Source organism: Stegodyphus dumicola, chromosome 2 (assembly GCF_044657685.1).
Source record: "Stegodyphus dumicola isolate Sdum_Otavi_A_Nest chromosome 2, ASM4465768v1".
Lineage (NCBI taxonomy): Eukaryota > Metazoa > Arthropoda > Arachnida > Araneae > Eresidae > Stegodyphus > Stegodyphus dumicola.
The window spans coordinates 155,912,123-155,934,342 of NC_140769.1; the positions used below are offsets into that span (position 1 = coordinate 155,912,123).

At 31.8% G+C, this 22,220-nt stretch overlaps 1 protein-coding gene across 1 annotated transcript in view; it reads right to left on the minus strand.

The window, feature by feature from the left end:
- LOC118179383 (uncharacterized) overlaps positions 1-22,220 on the minus strand; it is a 70,181-nt gene that overhangs the window by 13,593 nt on the left and 34,368 nt on the right. The window contains exon 5 of the mRNA XM_085811358.1: positions 18,049-18,198. Coding sequence (XP_085667484.1) covers positions 18,049-18,198 — 150 coding nt within the window. The remainder of the gene's footprint in view (positions 1-18,048; positions 18,199-22,220) is intronic.

The window sequence follows — 22,220 nt, forward strand, 5'->3', positions numbered from 1 at the left end:
TTTTCCTCATTTATATCCTTTTTCGAACAACACACTTTGCACTGTCTTGTAGTCGCACGTTTCGCAGGAGTAGCAGGAATATGGGATATGAAATGTCGTTCAGTAAGACGGGCAGGGTTATCTATTGTAGGTGGTCTGCCAACATTCTTTTATCCAGAATCATCATATTTATGTAAAAGCTCTTCTACAACTTGGATTCGAAATTCTAGAAATGTAATATGTTTCCCAACTACATTTTTATAGAGCAAATATGAGTTCCAAAGTACCTTGTCTAGTAAATGTAAAAATATCTTTTCATAATATTTTTTCTGACGTTTAACGGATTTTTGGATGAAAGGATATTTCCTAATCACAGCGATCTACATCACCCATAGTTAGACTGCAATTAGAAACAATCTTCGCCTTGAGTATATCTCCATTTTTTTATTTTTGAGGCTGACCATGGAAGTATCATGAATACTGCTCATCAAACACACATCCTTCATCTTCGGTTGAAGAATCTAAATCATCTATATAACGTTTCAAAGAACTGGACGCCATTTTACAACAAAAAGGTCCCATGCACTTTGAACCAAAGAACTTATAACCTCTAACCTTTGAAATCTTCAGTAAAGTGCTGCCATCTATTGAACTGAGCGCACATTAACTTTTCCCGAGATACAGTCGGGTTTGACAAAGAGATGAAGCCGAAATAAACGTCTCCCAATATATATTCGGATATAACAATACAATGCACTCAAAAAAAAAAAAAATAAATAAAATAAAATAAATAAAAAAAATAAGTAAATGTATTTCTGCATTTAACGATGGGAGAAATTGTCAAACGTGGTCCTGATCTAGCGTTTGCTCTAAATCCGAGGTTGGGATGGATAATTTCAGGTACTACAAATTTTGAGCCAGTATATGTAAATCATTTGAATACAAACACAGATGAGTTAGTAAATTCTTTCTGGCAGTGAGAAAAGTTTCGAAATGTACAACCTTTAACAAATGAAGAAAAACTTTGTGAAGAACATTTTAAAAACTCTCATTTTAGAGACACATCAGGTCGTTATTCAGTTGCATTACCATTCAAACGTAATAGAGATATTCTAGGTGACTCCCGTGAAATGGCGCACAGAAGATTTCAATACTTGGAGAAGAGGCTGTTATCTATGAAAGAAATTTACAACTAGTATATTCAGTTTATGAAAGAGTACTTTTCACTAGAACACGTAGAATTAGTGCCAGACACAGATTATGAATTAGAGAATAAACACTATTATATACCACATCACTTCGCGTTGAAGGACTCTAGCTTAACAACAAAATTGAGAGTTGTTTTCAATGCGAGTGATAAAGCAACCACAGATGTTTCTTTAAATGATACGCTAATGATAGGCCCAAAAATACAAGATGACTTAATTTGTATTTTACTAAGATTTAGACTTCATAACATTGCAATAACTGCTGATATTAAAATGATGTACAGACAGATAAAGGTTCATGAAAAAGATAGAGACTTTCAGAGAATATTATGGAGAGATAGCCCGTATAAAGAAATACAAGTTTGTCGTTTGAAAACAGTTACATATGAAACTGCAGCTGCTCCATATCTTGCAACCAAAGTTTTGAGTCAGTTAGCGATTGATGAAGGATTGAACTTTCCAAAGGCAAAGAATATAATTTTAAGAGATTTTTATGTTGATGATATATTAACTGGTGTAAAAGATAGTTCGGAAGGTATTGCACTGATAGATGAATTGCAACAACTGCTAAAAAGGGGTGGCTTTGAGCTTCACAAATGGTCGACAAGTGAACCGTCATTGTTAAAAACCTCTGGCTTAACAAACACAGATAGTGACATTATTCATCGTGTAATAGAAGACAAAACATTGACAGTTCTGGGATTGGAATGGCATCCGGACAATGCTGAATTCAAATGTAATGTCGGTGTAATAGAGTATCAAAGTGTTCAGACTAAAAGGATTATTTTGTCATTCATAGCAAAGCTATTCGATCCATTGGGGTGGATAGCTCCGTTTGTAATTCTCGCTAAAATGATCCTTCAGCAATTGTGGAAATTACAATTATCATGGCATGATCCTGTAACAGAAGAGATTGATCGAAATAGGAGAAATCTATGTAGAGAAATTAAACTTTTGAATTCTATAAATATACCTAGGAAAATTCTGCTACCTGATTATTTTCGATGTGAACTTTACGGATTTTGTGATGCATCTGAAAGGGGTTAGGCAGCAGTTATTTATATCAAAACTTGCAATAACTCTGACATTAATGTTAAACTTGTAACAGCTAAAACTCGTGTAGCACCATTAAAATCTATTACGATTCCAAGACTGGAATTATGTGCAACAGTGTTATTGGCACGCTTGATTCAGTCTGTAAAAGCTGCATTAGTTATAAATTTTCATTTAGTGCAAGCTTGGAGTGATTCACAAATCGTGTTGTCATGGTTAAGGTCAGATCCTAACAAATGGCAAGCATTCGTATCCAACAGTTTCTGAAACACAATCCATCTTACCACCTGAGAACTGGAGTCATGTTGATAGAAAAGAAATTCCAGCTGATTGTGCTTCCCGTGGGTTATTTCCTGCAGAACTATTCTCTCATCAATTGTGGTGGAATGGTCCTTCTTGGTTAAAGTGCAGTGAGATTGACTTGTCTAAAAATATTCTTATAGATGAACAGGCATTACCAGATGCACATAAAACAGTTTCATTTGTAGTTACTGAACATGTACAGAAACTTGCTATTATATCAAATATATCTTCATTTCCAATGTTACAACGCATATTTGCTTGCATATTAAGATTCATATTGAATTCTAAAGTAGCATACCTAGAAAGAAATATGTCTCTTTTATCTAGTAATGAAATTCGAGCTGCAACTTTCTGTATTGTCCGAATAATACTGTGATTTCACTTTTTTAAAGAAATTCAATGTTTGGAGTTGGGAAAGGACTTACCTAGAAACATCAACCTTCTTAGCTTGTGTCCAACTTTAGATGGCAACAAAGTGTTACGTGTAGGAGGAAGACTGAAAAGTGTGCAAATATCAGAAAATGAAAAATCATCCAATCTTATTACCTTCAAAACACAATCTGACAGAAATCATAATTAGACACTTTCATGTCAAATACCTGCATGCAGCACCAGAACTTCTTCTAACCTTAATTAGACAGCAATTTCGGATCATAACTGCTAGATCTGCTATCCAAAAAGTAGTAAGATCTTGTATCACGTGTTGCAAACTTAGAGCTAAAACTGCAAGTCAAATAATGGCTGATCTACCGGAATCTAGAGTAACACAATTGCGAGCGTTTCAGCGAACTGAAATAGATTTTTCTGGACCGTTCATGATTAAACATAGTGCAGGACATGGACAAAAATCATTTAAATATTACGTATGCTTATTTGTGTGTTTCGTAATCAAGTACATCTTGAAGTGGTAGAAGATTTGCCAACAAAGGCATTTTCAAGTGCATTGAAACGATTTATTGCAAAAAGGGGAAAACCATTTGAGATTTATAGTGACTGCAGTACTAACTTTAAAGGTGCAGACAAAGAAATCAGAAAATGCTTTTTGCAATGCAAGCAAAATCAAGAAATTCACAAATTTTTGTCTTTAGAGGAAATAAAATGAATATTCAGCCCGCCATCATCTCCCCATTTTGGTGGACTATGGGAATCGGCAGTAAAGTCAATGAAATTACATCTAAAAAGGACTGTTGATAATACTGTGCAGACCTATCCGGAATTTCAGACCTTGATAGCGCAGGTTGAGGTTTGTCTCAACTCTAGGCCATTGTGTCCAACAACGGCTGATCCAAATGATTTAACTGCATTAACACCTGGTCATTTCCTAATAGGAACGTCTTTAACTGCCATACTTGAACCAGACCTAAATTATAGTTCCTTCAATCACCTTGACAGATGGCATGTGAGACAGCTTATTTTTCAGCACTTCTGGAAAAGATGGAGTCGAGAATACTTGTCTCAGCTTCAGCAAAGACCTAAATGGCAAAAAAGTCAAAACAATTTAGAAGTCAATGACTTGGTCCTCATCAAAGAAGACAATCTTCTGCCTCTTAAATGGAGGTTAGGGAGAATAATTGCTGTTCATCCGGGCTCAGATCATAGAGTCAGAGTTGTTAGTATTAAAATGGTCATGGTGTCATAAAACGACCAGTCGTGAAATTGTGTCCTCTTATTATTCAGAATAAAAACTATGAACTGCTTTGCATATAATATTCTGTATTATATTTCTTATGTTTATCTTTTATTACAGACTAAGAAGTTTCAAAATGCTCCAACTGTTAAAATCCCCTGGGATTTCAACAAGGGCCAGGATGTTTATGTGAGTATTGTTTGCTTCATTTTATTGTTGCCAAAAGCGTAAATTTGTTTTGTTTTTCTTCCTTTAGTTTTGAACTTTATGTGTGGCAACAAGATAATTGATTGATAGAATTGTGTTTGTGACAGCCATGTAGAATGGCTCACTTATTTTGTATCAAGTAATTCACATCGCTGACATCTTATTTATAATTAGTGTAATGAAATAAAAGTAAGGAATACAGTCCATGTGTTAAGTGATTATTTGTTTTTGTGAAACATATTAAATAAAGATCAGATAATGTTTGATGCATACTTGATTCTTCATATGAAAGCAGAATCAATGGGAGCATCAATTTTAATATAGTCCAACAGCGAAACAGAGATATTATGACAATATCTCAGTATTAGAGGATGGACAAAATAAAGAATCAATATTCATAACATTTGTTAAACGCAATAAATTTGCTCTTCGAGTATAAAGGAAACCTTACTTTCCCAACTGTATATTCCACGGTTGTTTTTTTTAATGCATTGATGTAATCCTTTTTAACCCTCTGAGCACCATGACTGGCTTTATTCGATCATGAGATTTTTTGTCACTTGTTATATACAGTAAAAAGTCGTTAAAACGGACTCGTCGGGACTTCGCTGATTACAGATTATTGATTGATTTTTCCGGGTTATTGATCATGAGTTTAAATCTGGTAAGATGGCATGTAGAAATTACAAAATTAAAAATATGAAACCGTAATTTACGAAATAAAGAACAATTATGATCTAAAGGGTATCAAAATTTACAAAAAGAAAAAGCTTAATATTTATTTGTTTACATTACATTTCTTTCGATGTAAGTTGTTTATAAGTTGCTTCGTTTCATGTGATAATACTTTCTCTTTAATTCTATTAAACAGACATAATTTCTTGTTTAGTTACAAAGTTCTGCTGTTCAAATCCTATAATTGCTGTGTCGAGAATACCGATTAATTTGTCAATCGAAATTTCTTCGTTTTCAATAACCTCTGTCACTTTCTTCACTATCAGAAGCGAATTATAATGACGAGGATCTTGTTTTAAACAGGGTTCATACACATTTCCTTATATGAAAATTAAGGACTTTTAAGGACCATCAAAGAAAAAATTAAGGACCTATCAGCAAACAAAAAAATGAATAGAACAAAGCAATTATCCATACAACCGACTTCATGCTTGTAATTTCACTTTAAAAAACTAACAGAAGTGTGTATTATGCACTATTATTAAATTCAATTTAATACTTACCATAAAACAATTTTGAAAATTAAACTAACTCCCTACAAGTTATGAAGTAGATAACATTAAATTAGGAACATAATTTCTTGAAAAACATGTATAAGTGTATTTTACGCTAATAACAGTCACTATTTTAGAGATTTACATGATTATTATTTAACATATTTGATATTTATTTAAACACAGTCAACTACTATTATAATCACAATGTAAGAATATTTTGCAGATTAAAATAACTGATTTGTAAACATACAATTTATTTCCTTGGTTTTTTTAAAGATACTAGAATAATAAACTGTACAATAAAAGATACAAAACATTTGTGCTTTTTTTAATTCTGAAATCTTCCTTTTCTTTAACTATTCTTCTAAGTTCATTTGCTTTGATAAACAAATCAATGTTCCTGCTGGTCTCAGCTTCATCTGCTAAAGCATCTACTTCTTCATTAATATCTTTAATGTCCCTTTGAAGAAATTTTTTCTTCTGCTTCATATAATCAATTTCTTGCTCAATAATATTTCTTTTCCTCTTTGAATTTTCAGATTTAGTTAAAGATTTTTGTTCTTCTAAATACTGAACTTCTAAATAACAAACTCCACTTCTTGCAGAAGCTGCCGCTGATCTCATTTCTTTATTAATTTCGATATCAAGAACACCTCCAGAAAATTTTATGTAATCAAATACTGTGCGTTGAAAAATGTATGATGAGTCACTTAAATTTTCAATTTCAATTGCTTTATTTAAAGAGAAGCCCCTTTTCACAGAGGCCTGTTCATGTGACAAGATAAGAATACTTGTCACAGTGAATACTTGAATAGTAAAAATATACATTTTTTACTATATATATATATATATATATATATATAATTTATTTCCTAAACAATATTGATTAATTGATTATATTATCTCCTAAGTTTAATTAAAGTAGAATTATTTTAAAAGAGTGAATCCATACTGGTAAGTTATATTTTGAAAGATGTATATAGTATATATATATATATATACAGTACAAAGTCCGAGATCCGGACATCTAATAGCTGGAATGATTTAAAATCTGGACCTCATAGCCACCACCAACCAATTGCGCATTAGATTTTTTTCCTCATCATAAAAAACATGCCGGAAATCCCGATTCTTAATCTCAGTTTGGCGCTAAATAAAATATCTCATTATTGAAGAAATAATTATTTTAGCATAAATTTGTGTGATTAGTAACTTGACTCCATAGCTGCGTATCTGCTTGGCATAATCTCAAACCGAAACATTTGTTAATTTTACACCAACTAATATTTTATATCCTTGATGCCGAAATCGCGAATCATTATTTATTGTATTTTGCTTTCATCACCGCATGTTTATCAACGGATGACAACTTGAGTGATGAATCATGCAGCAACGCCAAATAATAAGAGTATTATCTGATTACAGATTTAAGTTTAATGCGCTAAAATGTTGACAAGGGGAGATTTAGCAGAAATTTCTTTCCTTATGCTAAAAATAGATTTTGTTAATGATACTCATAGGACAAACGATTATATTTAGTGCTATTTGAATTAAGAATAACTGATTTGTTATTCATATAAAGCCAGAACCAGCGCCAGAGCTAGCGTGGCCGCACCAGGCGGCAGAATTTAGCGAAGTTAAACAGAAGTTTCTCTTTGCGATGACAATGCCCAATCATCAATCAATTAACGGAGGGTGAAATCTGTAGTATGGTTCTAAATCCAGAAAATACAGCTACCGATAGTGAAGAAAGTAACAGATAGGTTACTGAACGAGAAAAAATTTTGATTGACAAGTTATTCGGAATTCTCGACACAGCAATTACAGGACTTGAACAATGGAACTTAATAACTGAACAAGAAATTATATGTCTATAGTATTAGTCTAAAGTATTAGCAGAGAAAACAAATCAAACAACTCACACTGAAAGAAATGTTAAAGTAAACATATAAATATTAAGCTCTTTTCTTTTGTAAATTTTGATACCCTTTAAGTCATAAATGCTTCATTATTTCATAAATCACGATTTCATATTTTCAATTTTATAATTTCTACGTGCCATCTTAGTAGATTTAAAATGATCTAATATGCGGAAAAATCTCAAATCTGGGATCGCCGAAGTCCCAACGAGTCCAGACCTCGGACTTTGTACTGTATAAATATATATATATATATATATATATATATATATATATAATGTATATTTTCAGTTAAACTGCTACCCAATAACTTTAGTAATTCATGAAAGTTAATTTTGCATCTAGTTAATTCAGGAAAATTAATTTCAATTAGTTGTTTTCAGCTTCAAAAATATTAAAAAAATTTTAGTTATTTTCAACTAATAATTGTATCGCCATTAGCAAAAATTATGCATTACTATCAACAACATAGGTTTAAACCAAATACTTAATTGTCTATTGAAGCTTCAAAACGTATTTCCGAAGTTCACTTTTTCTCGGCTAGCGTTACCGAATTTGCCCTTGGCGACCTAAAATCGAAATGGAGCCAACAGATTTCCCGCAAAATCGATAACAGACCCTCTGCAAAAATAAACTCATAATTCCAATATCCCATACATATAGTATGTGCAAAAGAGAATAAACTCCGTAGAAGGTGATAAAAAATTAATTTATGGCTTAATTGAAACAAACACAGAAATTAAGCTAAGCAAAACCGTGCAGTCAAAAGTCGTTAATTCGGACACCCATAATCCGGAATGATCTATAATCCGGACCTCAAAGCTAAAAACTTTCTGCGCATAAGACCTTGACTACTGCGCATATGCGTGTGCGCAAGTGCAGAATACGTTTTCGCCAGCTCGTTTAATGTATAACGGACGGTGTAAGCTAAAATTATCTAATTATCTATTTCAGTTAATGTTGCAGATTGCGTTATTCCTTAATCTTGGAATTGGATCAGGCTTATTATTTTTTGCAGACTGTAAGAGCAATTTTATAAAAGTAAACTTGAACTTTCGATTATGTCAAATAGAATTTCCAATGCTGGAACTTCCAAAGGATCTACAAAACGAAAGTATGTTTCGATGTCCAACAAACAAAAAGTGGAATTGCTTTAAAAAATGGATAAAGACATGAAGAATGTGACAGAGAGGTTAGTGAAAACGAAAAAATTTCGATTGACAAGTTAGTCGGTATTCTCGGCACAGCAATTAACGGGACTTGAACAGCGGAACTTAGTAACTGAACAAGAAATTATGTCTTTTTATAGAATTAAAGAGAAAGTATTATCACATAAAATGAAGCAACTTAAACAACTTACATTGACAGAAATGTTTAATAAAGTAAACAAATAAATATTAAGCTTTTTTTTTTTTTTTTTTTTTTGTAAATTTTGATACCCTTTAGATCATAATTGTTCTTTACTTCATAAATTACGGTTTCATATTTTTAATTTTAGAATTTCTGCATGCCATCTTACGAGATTTAAACTGATGATCTATAATCCGGAATCGCCGAAGTCCCGACGAGTTCGGATTAACAACTTTTGACTGTAAAAACAAATTGAAATGATAAAACGAAACTTAATTTTCATATGAATTTTCAGCGCTGACTCTCCCATTCAAGAAATTTCAATTTGTTTCAGACAAAGACCACATTTAAGGATTGCCATCCATCAATATCCAGTGTTTGTAGTCAGCTTGATGAAGCCACAGTTTATTGAAAATGCACTTTCCAGGCATCTCGTTCCTATTGGCATCGGAAGGGTTGTCGCCTTCCAGGTTGGAATTGCTCTAATTTTGGCAAATATTTTCAGAATCTCCCCCCCCCCTTTTTTTTTCACGAGCACCTTCATCATCACTTTCGCCTCTTAAAAAACTTCCGGCTTCACGCTTTCGTCACAGTCTGCCTAAATTTATGGATAACACCTGTTTCGAAAGATTGGGTGAATAGCCAATCAGACACCGATACTTTCGTTCGAGTAGCTAATTGTTTTTTTTTAATCGTTTGCAACGCAAATCCGCCAACAGATTGGTTAAGAGTCGTGTAATTTTAATTCCATATTCATGAGAAATTGTAATTCACACTTAGAATGGCAATCATTAGAAATGATAAGAAATGTCAAATGAGCAAAATTAAGGACCGTTTATTCATTTTGGCCAAAATTAAGGTCTTTTAAGGACCAAAAATCATTTTTGAAAAAAATTAAGGACTTTTAAGGACCATACGAACCCTGTTTAAATCATATCCAAGTCAGAGTACATCGAGATGAAATACTACATTTAGTAAGGAATTATAAGCCAAATAAAATAAAAACATCTGCTCTGAAGATAAGGATAATGCTGACAGATCAACTTCCAATTCATTGTGCGCCGCAGCGTTCCCCCCGCCGAGCAGCGTGAAATTGATAAACAGATTTCGGATTTTCAAACATACTTCCGCTTTAGATCCTTTATATATTAGCAAATATATATCGGAAATTCTATTTGATATAATCGAAAGTTCAAGCTTACTTTTATAAAATTGCTCTAACAGTCTGCAAAAAATAATAAGCCGGATCCAATTAGAACATTAAGGAACAACGCAATCTGCAACATTAACTGATTTAGATAATTTTAGCTTAGCTTATACCATCCGTAATACATTAAATGCGCATGCGTAAAAGTTTTATGCGCACACGCATATTCGCAGCCGTACAGGTCTTACGCGCACACGTGAAGGCCTACGCGCATGCAACACTGCGACGCATGCGCAGAAAGTTTGTAGCTTTGAGGTCCGGATTATAGATCATTCCGAATTATTAGCTTATAATTTACGATATTTTGCTTTCTTACTTTCATTAATAATATAAATACCAGCTTGATGAATGTAAGTTTAAGAAAATAGAGACTAAACTAGGTAAATATACAAAATTCTGCAGTTTCAATTCAAAATATACATATATTCAGCTACTGCTTGAGAGAACAATATTAATACCCTCGGAAAACAAATGCCTTTTGTGCTATGCAGACCTACCTATCACTTACATGGATTTTAAATCTTGTAACTGAATAAATTTAAAAAACATATTTCAACTAATTATATACTTTTTACAGCATTTTAAACACATTATAGGAACATAAAGTGAAATTGATAATGTTCGACGCATACTTGATTCTTCATATGAAAGTAGAATCAATGGGAGCATCAATTTTAATATAGTCCAACAGCGAAACAGAGACATTATGACAATATCTCAGTATTAGAGGATGGACAAAATAAAGAATCAATATTCATAACATTTGTTCAATGCAATAAATCTGCTCTTCGAGTTTAAAGGAAACCTTACTTTCCCCACTGTAATTTCCACAGTTTATTTTTTAATGCACTGATGTAATCTTTTTTAACCCTCTGAGCACCATGCCTGGATAAGGTCATGAGATTTTTTGTCACTTGTTATATATTAGCTTATAATTTATGATATTTTGCTTTCTTACTTTCATTAATAATATAAATGCCAGATTGATGAATGTAAGTTTATGAAATAAGAGACTAAATAGGTAAATACACATATTTAGCTTTATGGCAGATCTAAAAACTGGGGTTGCTCAGAGGGTTAAATAATGAAAAATTGAATGTTAAATTGCTAAGTTTTTTCTTGGGGAGGGGGGGGGGGGGTATGTTAGAAAATCTGCCTTCTTAAATACCAACAGTTTTGGAATATTAAAAACAATTAGCGAAATCTAACCAATAAGATATTTTTACCTTCTGATCAATACATTACCCCTCCCCCCAAAAAAAGCCTAATTGTACGAAAGTGGTTACATTAATATGCAAGTACCTTACATAAACATTTTAAGATACAAAATTCTGCAGTTTCAATTCAAAATATACATATATTCAGTCACTGCTTGAGAGAACAACTTAATAATATCCTCTGAAAGCAAATGTTATGCAGACCCACCTATCGCTTACATAGATTTTAAATCTTATAACTGAGCATATTTAGTAAAATATATTCCAATTATAAATTTTTAAAGCTTTTTAACACAACATATTATAAAATCATGCAATGAAATTAATAATGTTCGACATATATTTGACTCTTCATATGCAAGCAGAATCAATGGCAGCATCAATTTTAATTCAGTCCAACAGCGAAACAGAGATATTATGACAATATCTCAGTATTAGAGGATGGACAAAATAAAGAATCATTCATATTTGTGAAGTGCAATAAATTTGCTCTTTGAATTTAAAGGAAACCTTATTTTACCCACTATGATTTCCTTTGAATGAAATTGTCTGTTAGTTTAATGAAGACTATCAGTTGTGTCAAGATAATATTGATATCAAAACCAAATACAAAAGGGTACTTTACTGTTAACGCAACACCAGTTCCCAAACGCTGCATCTTTATATCACGTCATAAACAGCTGCGTGAATTCAACAGCTGGATATGTACAGAGGCTTTTCGCACATTTTTAGACGATTTTGGTAAGTGGTAATAAAAAATCATTTGCTGCAAAAGAAGTAATTGCAATTGTTATGTTTTTAAAAGTCAAAATTATCGTCTGTGGCTTGAAAGTTTTGTTTTTATTCAAAATGGCGAATTTAACAAAGCAGTGGTTCGACGGCTACATTTACGCTCTTTCCGAAGAGAAATATGCATACTCCGTTATCCCAAAACGATGTGAGAGTAATGGTTTTGTGATATCTAAAGCGTCGATAGGTAATATCATCAACAAGAAAGGAAAAAAAAATGTCAAATTGGAGCCTCAAGTGGGACAAAAATTCTAAACAAGTATCCAAGGAAAAAACGGACATCTTCGACTATTGCAAAGGTACGTTGTTTAATGTTAAAAGAAAATCCCCCTAGTCAACGGACAGTTGCAATATCATTAAAATGCTCAGTGTCCACTGTAAACAAAATGATAAACGTTGATTTAAATCTTAAAAAAGCGAAAAAACGCAATGTGCATCGTCTTCTTCCAAAGCATATTGCTCAACGCAGGAACTCTGCAGAATTCTATATGAGAAAAACTTATCCAAAGAAAAATTGAAAACAATTGTCACAATAGATGAAGCATGGGTGTATTTAAATGATTGTAACAAAAAAAGAGCCATTTATTATCATAACAGAGGAGAAAAAAATTTTAAGTACATGGTTCAAAGAATCAAAAGAAAGTTTTTCTAAGGGATTCATGATTATTGCTGGTTTTTCTTATAATGGTAAGTTAAAAATAAAGAGAGTGCAAAAAAATGTCAAGATTAACTGCAAATACTATCAGGAACATATTTTATCGCCAATTTTTCTGAATGAAATACCATTGCTTTACCCACAGTACCATCAATCTGTAAGACTCCATCAAGACAAAGCGAAGCAGTCACACATCAAAATCCACTGTAAATTTCCTAAAAGAAATGGAACAAAAAACTGGTATCAAGGCCATACCCTTCACTGATATCCCTACTAAATCTCCCGATGTGTCACCTATGGATTTTTGTGTTTTCGGTCTTTTGAAAACTGCATTATCCAAATGTTGTCCCAAAAACCCTAACAGGACTCTGGAAAGCTGTTCGGGAGGAATGGGATAGAATACCTCTTCTGCCACTTAAAAAGGCATTATTATCCTGGAAATTGCGGTGTCGACAGAATAAGGTATGTCAAATAGAACATTTAAAACACAAGAATTTTATGTAATTTAGTTTTGTGAATACAATATACATCGTCTAAAAAATGTGTGAACAGCCTTTGTACATATGCAAGTTAACCACAAATAACCAGTTGCTGATCCATATATGGATCCACACACAGCTAAATCACCAGCTAAATTCCTACCTCACTGGCAACTGGAAGACGGGATGCAAATAGTTTCAGGAATATTAAATGAAATTCGCAATTTTATGCATCCTGTATAATCTGAAATTAATACAATACAATTTATTTCAAATGTCTTTAAACACAATTTTGCATCGTCTCACTTTTTGTCAGAATTTGTTAAGATTTCGAAAAAAGATAAAGCATCATTATTTTATATTTAATCTGTCATTAATTAACAAACTTAACTATTTAAAATCAACAGATGAAGTTCTTAGAGACTTTTTTTTTTTTTTTTTAAATTTGATTTAAGGGGTGTTAGAACCCCAAAATCTTCAAAAAATTGTGATTTCGGATTTTTGCATTTTCAAATTCTCTACACTTTTATCTTTCTAAAAATACCATTCTTTAATCTCTATGAAAGTTAGAACTGTAAAAAAAATCTAGTTTTAATTTGTCATCTACTGCTTTGATCAATGAGGATTTTTACATAAAAACGCGTTTTTCTCCAAACGTGATTTTTTATACTCGATGGACTTTTTCTCAGGAACTACTGCTCACAGGTATCTAAACTTTTTATGGCTTACTTATTAGCTTCTTTAATATTTACTGAAATAAGCTTTTTGTAATAAATTTAGAAAAAAGAATTTTTTAAATTTTTTTGTGTGAGAAAAGTGCTAAATTTTACTATGCCCAACAAAATATTCTGTAATTTACTCTAAAACTCAAAATGCTTCAAAAGCTAATTTCAGTATAATTAGATAAGTATACTTTAATTACAGAAAAAATTTCAAGCTTGTATCAAGCCACCAATTTAACATTGTCGGTATAGGGGTTTCTCATACTCCTTAAATAGAAATGCATTCAATTCCTGATATATCTAATAAAAACATCTTTTTCACTTTTTAAATCTACAGAACACATCTATAACATTCTCATCTTAAGTCTAAATCCATATTGATCTAAATAACTAGTAAAATAATCTGCTATTCCACCTGGACTATTTCTATTGATAATTTCTACTAATAAACCATACTAAACTTTAAAAGAGAACTTTCGAGTGGTCATTAAAATTTGAATTATTTCAGATTTCCTTTAATAAGTTTTAGGATTAATTTTTTTCTACTTAAAAAATTTTCTTCTTATGCACTTTAAAATTAATTAACTTTTTAGATTCTAATAGATTTAATATAATAGTCAATTTTTCTATGAAGGTTTACATATCGCAACAATTTTAACTAGTTAGATTTCGCACCAGCATTTATGTTTGCAGCTAAGTGTCATTCCATTAGCAAAAAAGTACTCAAAAATAATAGATATCAGCAGAAATAATTGAAAGACCAAAAGGTTAGTAAAGTTCAAATGGATATTAATATTTATTTGCTACTGACATTAAGAGAACAATATGCCACATATTGCTGATCAAAAGATGCAAGTTAATTATATTATATACTTTTCAGCAAGCATAAATGCATGCAATGAATGCACTTGGGTTTATAGTAATATGAACTATATAACCAATGAGTTATTGCAAAATTTTTATAGTCCACCTGCGAAACGTAAATACTCTTGTCAAGTACATCAGTATTAGAAGATTGACAGTTGAAATGTGCTTTACCATAAAAGAATTCCACATATATTTTTAAACTAGACCACAGCTAATTTTAATACTTCATTTAAACTTGACTACTCATTATGGATGGTTCAATAAAATAAAACTAATACAAAAACACAATATGTGAAATGTCTTAGTTAAACTTAGACAACTCATAATTGCAGTTACTTCTATAATTTATTATTATCAGCCAAACCCAGATATTCAAGCAAAATTCCATATTTTGTAAATCCAGAGGAAAATGCTTTTTAAGAATTTTATAACATAAGCATAACATAGTTAAAAAGAATAGGGATCAGAATTAGGTGTGAAAAATATCTGGATACTTATGTATGAAAAAACAGATACAAGTAACTTTGTTGCTAATACAATAGGTATTGTGGAACTAACAAATAACCTACCAATAAAGCATTCATTGCAAAAAAATAAACAGTACTTGCATTTGCCCAGTTATCTACTAAGGCACACAGAATAAAAGTATGAATGAGTTGTGTTGTTCTTAACTGCCACAGAAACATACATGAAAAAGTATGGACCTTTTCTATCTACGCTTCATTTTAATGCCTAGGTCATATTTCATGCAGAACTGAAGAAAAAATTAAAGTAAGGAAAAGAAAAGTAAGGAGAACTTCAAAACTGAATACGAGTAGAATAATAATGCTAGGTACAGCAGTTAACAGAATGTTAACTTTATATAATTAATTAATTAATATAGGTCATTAATTAATGACTTTCACTTTTAATTATTTTAATCAATTTTACTTGATTTATGAACTTTATAAAGTTTTATTGGTTATTTTTCACTGAAAATATAGTGTAAGAAAGATTTGAAAAATGAAGATGCAACACAAATCATTATGCAAATATGCAAGTTAAGACTCCCAACAGAATCACAATGTCCATGAGGAAAGAGATGCACATTAAATCCCCAGTTACAAAAAAAGATACAACTCCACAGTAAGGTTACAACCGTTTAAATTTTGAAATAAATGCAGAAACTACTCAGCATTGAGGAAAGAGATGCACATTAAATTCCCAGTTACAAAAAAAGATACAACTCCACAGTAAAGTTACAACCGTTTAAATTTTGAAATAAATGCAGAAACTACTCAGCATTTTTAATGAAAACACTAACATTTAATTATTTCACCACAGCCATAAAAAACTAAAAATTTACTTCAAAGTGCAGCATTCTGGAATTTCATGTATTTTAACAAACTTTCAGAAATAATAACTATATTTAAAAAACGAATTACTCCCGTTAGAATCTCTTCACATCTTTTAACTTTTTTGTAATTATTTAAATTACGTTTCTAGTAAAACAGGTTTTTTTTTTCATAACTTATGGCCCTATTACAAAAGTTGATGTGGAAGCAATCTTCAGATTATGAATACTTTTTATCCTACTAGCATCATGGTTCCCAAGTTTGTAAATAAAATGTGGAAATGATTATATTATCTGCACAAAATTTCAACAGGCAAATATTTCAATTTTGTAATCAAAGATTTATAAATATACAAACTCTTCCCCAAATATACTGTATGCATATTTACTTTTCCCACTATATAGATTTTAACTATTCATTCTTGTAACTGCTCCTTCAAACAATTTTTAATGCCTACTCATCTATACTCATCTAGATTCAGTGATCAATCAACTAAAACTCATAAAAATATGGTCTAACAAAATATACAAAACTAAGCTATCATCAAAAATCTTCCTTTCTGCAACAAATGTTCTCACACTAGAACTAAAAAGTACCAAAACTCAATTTTAGACAAAAATACATCAAATGCTACTTATGGTGTTAATTGCTTCATTTATATGTATATTATGTTTTACACATCGTAATTGATGTTACAGGTTTATGAATTTCAATTTCAAAAACATATGTTCTATTTATATATATTATTATACATACATACATAAACCATACCTTGATACTGAAAAAAAAAAAAATCTATTTGCAAAAATTTTTCCGAGAATCAATTCAATTTTCTCCGAGAAATGAGAATAGACATGAATGAAAGAAACAGGACAACTATCATACATTCCACCAAAAAAAAAAAAAGGGATGAAGTAATGCTTATTTTTGAGTACTTGCTCAATGAATGTTACATGTGATCCAAGCAAGAATGAACTACATGGTTAGGTTTTAATTACAAGTGTTACCTTAAGCATAAGAAAATGGAAACTAAGTAGCAAAAAGTTAGTTTGAAGTACATAAATAAAATGCGCAGCAAAATAAAGAATGTTTTTAGGACTTCATTATATCCTTAGTCATTTCACAGAAAAACAACAAATTATCGAATGAGATGGATAGACCAGAAAAGATGAAACTAAATATCTTGCATTAGCTGAGACTTAAGTGATACTAGTAGTGATAATGAAGTTCAAGTGATAAACAAAACAACTTAGAGTTTCAAAATGAAGATATTAGTCTTTTAAAGTCTTAAATCATATAAAGACAATTATAATAAATTGTTTTAAATTTACTATCTGGAAATATAACATTCACAATAATTTTGTTAAAAAATTAACTGCAGCTTAGACATGCATAAAAATGGCACTTCAATGAACAAATTTATCAATGCTTTCTACACTAGATACTCTCATGTTAAATTCGATAAGTATATTACATTTCTAAACCGCACAAAATTATGCTACATCATGTCTTAAAACTTTACTAAAACAGCATTCTCAACAAACCTCACAACGTAATTCAAATCATTTATTCAGAACTTCGTACTGAAGGAATGTGAATGAGTAATAAATAAGGAAACTATATTATACAAGATAAAATTTGTTCAAAATTGTTGATAAAAGTGTTTCTCTTATGTATTTTGAACATGCTATCACATTTTAGACAACTGCACTAAATCTTACTATCCTACATGAAAGCATCTAGTTATATAAATAGCAAAACAAATAAACTTGAGAATTAAGTTAGAATGTCTTATCACATCTAACTTTTCAAAAATACAAATCAAGATCAAATGCAGATGAATGTTAGATTATGCAAGACCTATCTTTTTATTTATATAATTATATCAATATATATTTACCTTGAACGTGAATGAGAACTAGCTGGTGTAGGGGAACGCTTCTTAGGTCGCCTTGAGCGATTGTAGCTGGGTGAGCGCACTTGACTAGGTGTTCTTCGACGGCGTCCCCAACGACCTCGAGATGGACTGCGGCTTCTACTGTAACTATACCTAAGAAATACATAAAATATAGACTAAAGAAATGGGATAAATGAAAAACATTTATGACTGGGCATCAGATGGCCCCTGTGCAATACTGCAGCACATATATCTCAGAATACATTAAATGTATCTGCACTTTCCTCATCACTTGCCCAAAACATTATGATATTTATATGAAAATATCAATGCAGCAAAACAGACATACATACATATTTACCACACAATTCAATATCAAGATAAAAAAATAATTTAAATTCGTATTTTTCACGGAGCATTCCTATTTACTTATTCAAATATTTCTTTCAGATCTGTCAGTCTTCGATGACTAACACTGACACAACAGTTGCTGGGTTATAAATCAAGTAACGGTAAAAATGAAGAAAATTAAAAACAACTTCAAGAAATTAATATGAGGCCGTTTTACTGCTTCTCAGACAGTTTAAATAATTTGGCAAGACCGTTTTATTGCTTCTCAGGCAGTTTAAATAATTTGGCATTCTTATAAGGAGAAACATTATGGTGTTACTTGGTCGATATGTATATGTATTAGTGCAACCAACTTCGAAGTTCAAAATTTTCAAAATGTGATAACCTCTGACACACACTCTGTAGAACTCCAAAGACTTAGTAGGCCACTTTGGAATACATTTTATTTTGGTGGGCTGCAATGTATATGTGTGTGAATTTCTTTAGCTGACAATCTAAACTAGAATACATTATTAAAACTGAATACATCATTATATAGTTTTTATGATACAATTCGGTTTCGGGGGACGTAAAAAATTGCAGCGAAAATGCATGCGCAAAAGCACCAAATCTAGCAAACTCGCCCATTAAACAGCATGCCAAATCGCGCTGATTTTAAATTGCGTTAAGTTTTAGATAGTTCGACATTTGTAAGTCGCCATTGAAATACTAGTTTAATTTTTTAATTCTCTTTATGATAAAGCTATGGATTTTACAATTTGGGAATTGCCGAGTGAAGAAAAGTCTGCAATAGAATTTTTTCAAAAAAAAAAAAAAAAAGCATCATTCAAAATAGAAAATTGTTTGAACAATCATGAGATGAAATTATGCTTTATCGATAACTCAGTAGCAAAATGGTGGTGCAGGAAAGAAACCTGTAATGAGAAGAAAGGATTGAGAATTCAAAATCAGTTTGAAGGATTGAAACTCCCCTTCCTTACAGCCGTTAGGTTCATCTATTTTTAGTGTCAGGAAATGACATTTGTTGAATTTTGTGAACTCCAGCTCATGATGAACCACAGTACAGTTGTAGACTGGAACAGTTAACATGCGTGAGGTGTGTGCCTCAGCTTTAATTGCTCGGCCGAAGTCTAAAATTGGCGGATGTGGCAAAATTATTGAAGTAGACGAAAGCCTTTTCAGTAAAAGAAAGAACAATGTTGGACGTGTTCTTCCCCCACAATGGGTTTTCGGTGGATTATGCAGAGAATCAAATGAATGTTTCTTAGTCGCTGTTACAGATCGATCGGCGAAAACCTTATTGAACATCATAAAGGATAATATTGCAGAAGGAAGCGTTATTTATACTGACTGCTGGAAATTATAAAAGTCAGAAAAACTGAAAGATGTCGATTTTGAACACTTTACTTTCAACCACAACTACAATTTTGTGGACCCGGAGAGTGGGTGTCATACACAAACAGTAGAATGGCTGTGGGTCAGTGCCAAATGGCGTAATAAACAACATCGGGGAACTGCTCGACAGCATTTTGATTCTTACTTGTTCGAGTTTATGTACAGACGTTTGCACAAAAAAACTGAATTTTTTTCCTGCTATGTTGGAAGACATAAAAAATTTAAAATTTTATAGCACCAGTTTAATTGCAAGTATATTTAGCCTTTTTTTCATACAGTAATACAAAATTGTATTATATGAAATTAACGTCTCATCTAAATTAAAATAAAAATCTGAAATAGGTATTTACTATTATATTTCCATTCAGTTATTTTAGGATTTTTTTTTTATAAATAATAAAAAATTGTATGATATGAAATTAACCTTTTATCTAAATTAAAATAATAATCTGAAACAGTTATTTACTCTTATGCTTCCATTCAGTCATGTTTAGCCTTTTTTATATAAATTATAATAATGAAAAGTACTATATGAAGGTAACTTTTCATCTAAATTTAAACGTCAATCTTAAATAGTTATTTACTATTATACTTCCTTTTTCTTGCGTTAGGGTTGTCGCAATTATTTTTGGCAGCATTGGCATCAACAATAGTTTGGAAACAATAGTTTTCTTTTACGGCCCTCAAAACCGAATAGTACCGTCTTTACTCATAAAATTAACAACAGAACAGTTAAACATTTATATTACACATTATAACAATAACCATTAACCACTTGCGCTACGACTAAACTTCACGGTTGTAGTGCCGTGTGCTACAATATAACAATCAGTAAAGTGTCTCATTTATGATGCTCTGCCTCTGCGAGTGCATGTGTGATTATGGCAAAGCCTCGAGGGCCATCTGCATAAGGGGTGGGATGCCTTCGTGGAGGACTTTCTAAGGGAAACTGGCTCGTATACACGTTACACATGGGGAAAACCACGAAAATGCCCATGCAGCCAGCTGTTGGCATGATTTGAACCTCAGACCAAACTACCACTGTTCAGCAACTTTACCGCTCGGCCACTGGTGGCCCCGCCCCTGCGAGTGCAATCCAGAGCTGTTATTCGAGAAATAAACAATCTCGATGTTAGGCGACGTGTGCACCACGTTATTTTCATTTTTGCACGCGGTTTGAGACAAAAGCATCTCGACGTGCGTGGCCCATCTTTTTAGCACAAGTGGTTAAAATAGTCAAATATTGTTTCTTTTCACTTAGTTTTTTCAAGTCAATTGAACCAAAATAAACTAATATTTAAAAATAATTTTATCAGGCACAAACATCTAAACAGTGAAACAACTTTTTACAAACTCAACCATTCGAAAATTTTCGATTTTTTAACAATCAGAAATGGAATAACTTGCCATCACAATGATGGTTTCTTCAATGCTGAGTAAAAATTCGTTGAGCTTTTAGTCATGCTGTCAGTTTTGATTATTTTACTACTACTTCCAGTATCATATAATCACCATTTTGATTCTCAGTGGTTTTTGACACTGCTGAACATCTTAAATGTAGCCCCAGTTTCTTGACACATTAATCTAAATTTTGAATAATAAAACAGTATTTTTTTTTTTTTTCCTATTCTTCACTGCACTGTACTGTACGTTTTCCTCAAGTCTTTTTCTTACTGAAAACATACTACAGGAAGATCAACGAATAAACCGATTTAAAAATTAAATATCTCTACAACAAAAAACAATAGAATTAAGTGATAACCTGTACATTATGCAGTAACCTTCACTGCACTGTACTGCAATGTATTCACTGCACTGTACTGTACGTTTTCTTCAAGTCTTTTACTGAAAACATACTACAGGAAGATCAGCGAATAAGCCCTGATTTAAAAATTAAATATCTCTACAACAAAAACCAATAGAATTATGCGGTAACCTGTACATTTATTAGCAAAACTGTACAAATGGTGTGAAAAAGTTTAGAAAATTTAGTTACGAAAATCGTTAACAGATGGCGCTCTGCGCTGAAATCTTTCTCTGAAAGGAATAAAAAAAATTAATTTAAAAAATAAAGTGAAGCAGCCTTTGCAATCAAAATACAATTTTTTCAAAATGTTCACCGTTCGAAACAATGAGGTGGCGTAAACGAACAATGAAATTTGACATCACGTCTTGCAATGTCTTGACAGAAATGAATTCACATGCAACACCAATCAACAATTCAAGCTCATATAGAGTAGCAGGATTGTTTCACAGACAACTTCTCTCAATGCACTCCACAGAAAGAAATCATAAGGACTCAGATCGGGAGAATATGGAGGCCAAGCTATTCCTGTGTCAGTAAATTGAGGATAATCTAACGCAATTACTCTAGAAATTCCAAATACTCTAAAGTATTCATGAAGAGAGTGAAAAACTTTATTTGTTCG